General features: G+C 47.4%; 1 protein-coding gene across 1 annotated transcript; it reads right to left on the bottom strand.

The window, feature by feature from the left end:
* Positions 1-550: 550 nt before the first annotated feature.
* On the bottom strand, positions 551-4,844 carry LOC310775110 (protein Tob1-like). Its single transcript, XM_083635200.1, has 2 exons — positions 4,617-4,844; positions 551-2,654 (listed from the first exon to the last, which is right to left on the bottom strand). Exon 2 carries the CDS (start codon positions 2,487-2,489, stop codon positions 1,488-1,490), a length of 1,002 nt encoding a protein of 333 aa, XP_083491326.1. The 5' UTR covers positions 2,490-2,654; positions 4,617-4,844; the 3' UTR covers positions 551-1,487.
* Positions 4,845-9,096: the final 4,252 nt, after the last annotated feature.

Here is a 9,096-nt window from a genome sequence, read left to right on the forward strand (position 1 = left end):
AATAATAAATCGACAGATTAATCGAGAAATGAAAATAAGAGTTGGTTGCAGCCCTAACACTGTACAAAGAAAAAAGAGACACTTTAAACAAAGAGGGAGTGGATTAGGCTTGCGTGAGAAGTTGGTGGTCATGGTTTGTTGGTTCATACTGGTACAATGATTTGACAGTTTACAAATAGCCTTCCAGATGTCTTCACAGCCATGTCACATGACTTCCTCCATAGGCCAACTCCTCCTGACTAGTGAGACCTTAACCTTCCCTCAATGAGCAGATCCAAAGTTGACAGGACAGAAAAAGCGACATGCGTTGTGTTGCCACAGAGGGCCAACCTGCACAGGCACTCGTCACTGCCTTTTTTTTTTTTTTACCTCCAGTTGCCCTTGTGACGTATAGTGGCAAATCCTGACACGTGGCTATCGCTACTGCTATATCTGTCCTGGCTGAGGGTTGCCCAACACTCACGGCTGCTATTGGTCGATCATTAAGTCAGAAGTCACTACTGTATTTACCCAACCGATAAATAAGTCCACTGTCCACAGATCATGTTCAACTGTAGTTTATTTTATTAAAAAGACCAGGGTGCAAATATGAAATTAAAAAAAATAAAGACAAGCATATAATTTTTAAGCATTTAATACAAACTTAACAATATAAACTATTTCAGTCCCTCTTGACATGTAAGACACTGACTCAAAATACTTTGTTATACCGTATTTTTTTTTATCAAGTATTGCACAATGTAGGTACAAAATTAATATCCATACGATTACATTTTGTCCATAGTATAGCAAAATCTTTTAACCTCTTAACAGAAAATACAATTCTTCTTTCAGAAAAAGCAAATATTCCTACACTTGAATTCCACCACTAAGGAATACTCGGATGTATTTTAAAGATGGATTTCGTCAACAATTATCTTTAAAAAAAGAAAAAATAAGGAAAAGCTGCTGCAGCCATCACAGATCACTGGAGTAGTAAAAAGATATAAATGCAACACCATGTCATAGAAACAATATATACTCTGATATCTTACAAACTCTGTACTAAATTAAATTATACAATTAGAAAAAGACCAAGTAACCCCACTTAGTAGTGCCAATTCATAAAAATCAGCCTTGTCTTACCACCTGTAAAATACTGTAAGAGGCCAAAACGTGAAGCTTTTTTTCTTCTTCTTCATTTCCTTCCCCAGTTTTTGGAGTATTTTCTCAACATAGTAAAAAATTATTTTGTGCTTGGTTGGCAAAAAGGAAAAAGAAAAACAATGATGCATGTTGAATTGAAGTAACCAAGCTTGGACATGTTTGTACAACAAGCTTTTTTTTAGTAGAAACAAACTCAAGGGGGCACAGTAAAAACACCCTTGGGCACATGCGCTTGACTGACTAGACACAATTTCCTCGAAAGTCCAGTTTCTAAATGTGCGTTTTTGTTTTTCCTTCTCTTTGAGCCACCATCATTCATAAATAACATCTCGGCGATGAGTTTAGTTCGCCATGACTGGCTGGAATTGCTGGTTAGAATACTGCATGTTGCTCAGACTGAAGTTGAGGCCGTCCATTAGGGACTTGTCGTTGAGGCTTCCGTAGGCCGCAAACATGTCAAAGGCATTGCTGTACTGCAGCGGCCCCAGACCCAGGGAGCCCTCGCCGGGGAACACGCCTCCGGGGCTGGCCTGGCCCTGCAGGCTGGGGAAAACAAACTCCTTGGCGTTGGGGGAGAGAGCAGAGGCCTTCTGCTGCTGCTGGCCCAGCCCGTACAGTGAGTGCATGGAGGTGGAGATGGCTTTCTGCTTCAGTAGGGTGTTCACATTCAGGCCCAGGTTGTTGGTGGGGGAGGTGCGAGCCACCTTGTTGCTGCTGCTGCTGCCGCTGTTGCCGTTGTTGTTGCTGCGGCCGCTGCTCTTCATCTTGGTGGAGCCGAACTTGGTGGCTGCAAAGGTGGCAGTGGTGAAGGTTAAGGGCTGGGTGGAGCGTGGCATGAAGGAGGGGCTGACGGCGGCGGACTGCCCGAAAGGAGGGGAGGGGGAGCTGGACTCGGAGGAAGCCCCAACAGGGTCACTGATTGGCATAAAGACCTGGGCCTCGGGGTTAAAGCTGTTCTTGATCTCCTTGTCCAGCTCTGAACCGTTCTCATTGTTATCATCCACATACAGCACCTTGACCGGTCCCTTCTCCCCAATCTGGTAGGACACCTCAAACGGGTCAATCCACACGCTAAGGTCCTGAGGGAGATTATTCCGGACGTCTTCGATGTCCAGCCCGCTCTCTTTGGCTGCCAGCTCCACAACAGGGTCCACCTTCTCCCCTACGTGGATGCACCTGAATCCTGAACCTTTGTATGGCTTATCCGGGTACCAGTGGCCTTCATATTTTTTCTTGAGCTGCCTCTCAAGCTCTTCGCCGAAGATATTGACGCGTCGTCGAGGGAGTTTGTTGTACAAATAGGAAATAATAAAGTTGAGTGCTACTTGGATTTCAAGCTGCATAGCTGCTTCAGTGGTGAGGGCGACTCTTTTTCTGTCACAGAGTTGCTTTTTCCGAGCGTTGCAAAAACCTCCAAGGCAGCAGTGATCAGCGCAATGAAGAAACTCTGATGAAGTGCTTGTGGCTGAAATTGATATCCTTCCTTCAACAGGGTCAGGTTCTGGATCCTGGAAAGAAAGGAAAAGGACGTAGTTATGAGCCTGGCCATAGTGTGTGTGTGTGTGTGGGGGGGGGGGGCGACCAAAACATACACATTTTCAAACAACAATATCAAGTTACATATCATGTTGTAATCCTAGCACTCTGCATTCACCATCCACTCCCCCTCCACACCAGCGGTGCCAGGTGTATGATAATTACTGAATTTGTATGATAATTTCACCCTCTGTACAATGTATAATCAAAAATTCCAAAATTCCTATAATGTACGATAATTTGATCATTTTGTGACTTGTAATCAATATGCTAATATGTCTGCCTGTTTATACATGTCTTCTCATAACGTCTTTGCACCCAATCATGCATTCATGTCCCCTAGGACAACTTAATTTTACTTCCTACCAGTGGTAGATGCTGGAATTTCCTACTCAAGTAGAATTATTTTGCTGTTCATTTACCTCAGTGGAAGTACACTTAGTGGTGTAAAATGTACTTTAAAAGTAAAAAGCATCTTATAGTTGAACATTGTGTTGTGATTTTAAAAATGAGATTTAAATCCTCATAATTAAAATTGCCTAAGTGGGTGGGCAGTGTTAGTCACGATTTTGCAGGCTGTGTCTGTTAAGTCACGATTTGTGACATCAGTGATGTCATAAACCAGTGAATTGCAATGTCATCAGTGATGTCACTTGAGCTCGAGTGACATCACTGATGACATCACAATTGCAATTGTGATGTCATCAGTGATGTCATAAATCCTTCCTTGCTGAGCGCAACTCACGTACGATAATTGTGACCCTCAGGTACGATAATTCAATATTTCCCACCTGGCACCACTGCTCCACACAGCAGTGCTGGATCTCAGCTGTACAATATCAACAGCTATAAATAAACATAGGCCACTGACTCAGAGACAGTGTCAGCAGTGTGTGTTCCCTAGCGGTCTAGTGTGACAGATAAACGCAACCATGGTTGACCTCTGCGGAGGCCGGTGGGTCTCATGGTCGGTGTCAATAGTCAGTCAAAAAGGATTTTCGATTGCTTCATTTTAGACAGACAGACACGTCCAGGCACAAGTCTTTAAGCTGCAGGGTGCTTCGCGACGCCTGGCAGGCTCATTCAAAACGAACAAGCAACCTAGCGTTACTATTCCAGTCAGTGGTGGTTTAGGGTTACATGCTGCCACTCCGACGTGCTGCCACTCCGACGTTCTGCCACTCCGAAATTTCGGCACTCAGAAAGGGATCATGTCTCTGTTCCCCGGGTTCTATATTCCCCGTTTTTCACGCCAAACCTAACCTCCCCCCATGCCTAAACCTAACCTCCCCCAGACCCTAACCCAAAACCTAACCTCTCCCACCCCCACGCCTAAACCTAAGGTCGGCATTGTGGCTTCTAAGGTGAACGACCGCCAGTCCGAATAATGGAAGTTAACGTTCGGAGTGGCAGGGCTTCGGAAAGGCAGTCAGTAGCCGTGGTTTAGTACTGCTATGTAGCTAGCAGATTCGCAGAAAGATTACCGTTACATAATCATCATTGGATTTCTGACCACGGCCATAACAACCCTCTCTACGACACAAAGAGATCGCCACTCGCTGTAATCACATTGTGATACGGCCCGCATATCAAAATGCTCTCGTGACAACGAGCCCCTTTGGCCAACTTAACCGAGGGTGTGACTGTGAACAGAAATTTAGCTCCACACACCAGCTAACATTAGCTCGACCAGCTGGCACTGCTAGCTAGCTTGCTCGGTGACATCGTCTGAATCGAGCAAAAGAAAGGAGCACAGGCGTAGCTTAAGCAGAATAAATATAATTCGCTTTCATTCGGTTCGGCGACCATTCAGGATCTATTGGTAACATTCCACCAGACATACGCTACATGGTTGAAGAATGGATCCAGGTTACAGAGGAACATACATGACAATTAAAACGCCCAGCAATGCCTTCGTAACGTTAGTGACTTACATTGAGATTCACAGCAGGTCCTTCTTGCACTGACGTGATACTGTCCGCTTCAGCAAACGTGAAACTTGCACAGTCCGGCTAAAACTAAAACTAGTTTGCTAAAGGAGATATAAAATGTTGTCGCCGTCGTTGTGCCTCTGCAGTGCTCCAGGCGAATTTGTTGATGTGGGGTGTATTTGCAATCCGTCTACACAGCAGGCTATCAAGCGAACTCCCCACTGCCTGGGAGTTTTTACAACTCTGTCCTTTAAAACTTGGGCTGATTTGTTTATATAGTAGTCCTCCGCCACGGACATGAAGGAGGCGGTGATGCGGCTCGCAGAGGTCAACACCCATTGAAGCATTTCTATTGGCCAAGAGCGGCTTCGTCATTTAAAGCCACCCAGATTCCCTTTGTGATTGGACAAATGTGTGCTCAATCAACTGGGGTTCTATTTACGGTAGTGGTTCGCCTTTCATATGCTTTGGACTAGTTTTTAGAGCAGGTTGTTGCTAAAAGCCCTTGAAAGACCTATTTTGAATATATAACCATTAAAATATGACCCCACAACCCAAATTGTAAAATTGCCAACACCAACATGGCTAAAAGGTTGTAAGATAACCAGACTTAAGTTGTCTGCACTGACAATACATGCCTATTTCATGTCCTCTCTATGCTAAGATAGTGCTATCTTGTGCATGGACCCTATGGCTGAACACGGTGACTAGTGATATAATGCTGAGTAGTCTACTCTGTATCATTAATTGCCTCTATCCAGACAGAGGTTCAACCGTGGAATCGAGGCACAACAACAGCTCTGTTGTGCTTGCCCCACTACAGAGCTACTAGTCTGTGTTTGGCGGAGGGACACACCTGTCACAGGCTGTGTTCCTCTCTTCTTCACCAATGACATTTTAATGTTGCTTGAGCCCAGAGCGCGGTGGCTGGCTGTAAAACTAACTGGCATTGTGCTGCTATGATACTGCACAATTTCCAGCACTGTTTCAAAACAGATGGGATCTCATCCTTGCCATCTGTGTGTATCCACTTTGTGTTTTCCCTGCACTGTCTGTAGCCTACCTGTCCTGCCATGACGTTCTCTTCATTATGGACGTTGTGGACTGTGGAAAGGAACGGCTACACAATGCATCCAGGCTGCTCTTTAGTGCCTGCTGTGTGCTGGCTACTTGCCTGCTGTGTGCTGGCTACTTGCCTGCTGTGTGCTGGCTACTTGCTTCCAGCAGCTGTGCAGGGCTTAAGCTCTCTCTGCCAGGCCCAAGAGGTGTTTGACGTCACGCTCTGTTCTTACCTAACATGGGCTCTCGCACTCTGTGTGCACAATAAACACAATGGCACTTGAACGATACAGCCGGGGCGGAGGTGGCAGGAGAGAAAGCAGTCTGTGTTTTGTAAAGGGAAAACAAGGGAGGGTGCGGAGTGTAACAAGCTGAGAACTCCAAATATTTCCAGACTGAAAAAAAATAAAAAATTCATGTTTGTCTGAGAATGTTAAATTTGTTCCATAATCTGAGAGCCAGCTGATTTAGAGGACAGCTATAGCTAGTTATAGGCTCTCTGGAGGGAGCAGCAGAGCAGTGGAGTCAATACCATTTCAGAGGCGAACATGATTGGTGCGAATCGATAATAATTCATTTAGACAGTCTGTTGTAGAAGTCTGTATGTTGCTATGTTCCTCACTAAATTACACTACCGTCTTCCTCTCCTGTTTCATCCCAATCGGCAGAATAAAACGTTGCGTTTTGCGTGTCTGCTGCCAACCAAAGATACGTACAATCTCAGGCAGCGTAACTTTGAGACAAAAGGGCGGTTAATTTGAAAACTTTATGCCTTTCCGATGATAAACGTAAGTAAATCCACTTTAGTTATGTTTAGGGTCAAACGTACCATGCCAATGTTTTATTTTGGCGACATGGCTGCTCTCTGCTCAGCCAGAAGAATCATGTGCCACACAGACAGTACAACATGACAGCCAGCCCAGTGTAGAGGAAATGTGCCACACAGTACAACATGACAGCCAGCCCAGCACAGTGTAGAGGAAATGTGCCACACTGTACATTGTACTGTGTTGTACTGAGTACAACATGACAGCCCAGCACAGCGTAGAGGAAATGTGCCACACTGTACATTGTACTGTGTTGTACTGAGTACAACATGACAGCCCAGCACAGCGTAGAGGAAATGTGCCACACTGTACATTGTACTGTGTTGTACTGAGTACAACATGACAGCCCAGCACAGCGTAGAGGCGGCCCACTGTGTATTTATTATGGCAAACATCCGAGTGGCCTTGGCTGGACAGTCTGCCTCCATATCCTTGGTGAGCTAATTTGCTTAAAGGGGATGTATGGAGCTCAAAGGGCAGAGGGAGGCGGAGAGGCAGCGTTTGCTGGCAGCCATCACAACAACAACTGGAGCTCTCGCCTCTAGACTGATTGACTACACTACAGGGGGTCATTTTGTCTCATATTCAGCCTTCAAATCTGACTTTTGTTCTATCAAGAGACACATTCTCCACTGGTTTCCAATGCAGTTGCACTTGCTTCAGGAATTGAAATGAGTGTAAGTCAATATAAGGCAGATCACTACTATCAAGAAAATTACACTTGATTCTACAGAATTCTTGAAACAGATTGATTTGCATTGTAAATAAGTGAAATTGACTTTTATTTTTTACTTGTTTAAAGAAATGACTGTAGGACTTAGAAATAGTCTAAATGACTTGTTAAAATGAATAGTTTTTGCATTGTCATGTGCCTTGTTTGTGTGGTTTGCTGCTTCTGTCACTCATCTCTTGTCCTGTAGATATCGGCAAAAAGTAGTCCTCACAATTCTACACCAACAGACTTGTTTTCAGTCTCATTTATCATCACAGCACGGGTCACAGTGTTGTTTATTGCGATGGTGGCCGTTAAGGCCGGTGCTGCAGAGTGCAGGCAGACTGTAGCAGGAGGGATGCAGGATGCTGTAGGCAGGGACAGGCAGGCTGTAGCAGGAGGGATGCAGGATGCTGTAGACAGGGCAGACTGTAGCAGGAGGGATGCAGGATGCTGTAGGCAGGGCAGACTGTAGCAGGAGGGATGCAGGATGCTGTAGGCAGGGACAGACAGACTGTAGCAGGAGGGATGCAGGATGCTGTAGGCAGGGACAGACAGACTGTAGCAGGAGGGATGCAGGATGCTGTAGGCAGGGACAGGCAGACTGTAGCAGGAGGGATGCAGGATGCTGTAGGCAGGGACAGGCAGGCTGTAGCAGGAGGGATGCAGGATGCTGTAGGCAGGGACAGGCAGACTGTAGCAGGAGGGATGCAGGATGCTGTAGGCAGGGACAGACAGACTGTAGCAGGAGGGATGCAGGATGCTGTAGGCAGGGCAGACTGTAGCAGGAGGGATGCAGGATGCTGTAGGCAGGGACAGGCTATAGCAGGAGGGATGCAGGATGCTGTAGGCACGACAGGCTGTAGCAGGAGGGATGCAGGATGCTGTAGGCAGGGACAGGCATACTGTAGCAGGAGGGATGCAGGATGCTGTAGGCAGGGACAGGCATACTGTAGCAGGAGGGATGCAGGATGCTGTAGGCAGGGACAGACAGGCTGTGGCAGGTGGGATGCAGGATGCTGTAGGCAGGGACAGGCTGTAGCAGGAGGGATGCAGGATGCTGTAGGCAGGGACAGGCAGACTGTAGCAGGAGGGATGCAGGATGCTGTAGGCAAGGGCAGGCAGGCTGTAGCAGGAGGGATGCAGGATGCTGTAGGCAGGGACAGGCAGACTGTAGCAGGAGGGATGGAGGATACTGTAGGCAGGGACAGGCAGGCTGTAGCAGGAGGGATGCAGGATACTGTAGGCAGGGGCAGGACAGACTGTAGCAGGAGGGATGCAGGATGCTGTAGGCAGGGGCAGGTCAGGCTGTAGCAGGAGGGATGCAGGATGCTGTAGACAGACTGTAGCAGGAGGGATGCAGGATGCTGTAGGCAGGGACAGGCAGGCTGTAGCAGGAGGGATGCAGGATGCTGTAGGCAGGGACAGGCAGGCTGTAGCAGGAGGGATGCAGGATGCTGCATCCCTCCTGCTCCTACTGCCTACTGCCTACTGCCGACTGTAGCAGGAGGGATGCAGGATGCTGTAGGCAGGGACAGGCAGGCTGTAGCAGGAGGGATGCAGGATGCTGTAGGCAGGGACAGGCTGTAGCAGGAGGGATGCAGGATGCTGTAGGCAGGGCAGACTGTAGCAGGAGGGATGCAGGATGCTGTAGGCAGGGACAGGCTGTAGCAGGAGGGATGCAGGATGCTGTAGGCAGGGACAGGCTGTAGCAGGAGGGATGCAGGATGCTGTAGGCAGGGGCAGGCAGGCTGTAGCAGGAGGGATGCAGGATGCTGTAGGCAGGGACAGGCTGTAGCAGGAGGGATGCAGGATGCTGTAGGCAGGGACAGGCTGTAGCAGGAGGGATGCAGGATGCTGTAGGCAGGGACAGGCAGGCTGTAGC

Source organism: Poromitra crassiceps (genome assembly GCF_964638095.1).
Source record: "Poromitra crassiceps genome assembly, chromosome: 4".
Taxonomy (NCBI): Eukaryota; Metazoa; Chordata; class Actinopteri; order Beryciformes; family Melamphaidae; genus Poromitra; species Poromitra crassiceps.

What these genes read in the sequence shown, in the direction of transcription:
- LOC310775110 (XM_083635200.1), bottom strand. Translation starts at nt 2,489, where the DNA reads ATGCAGCTTGAAATCCAAGTAGCACTCAACTTTATTATTTCCTATTTG.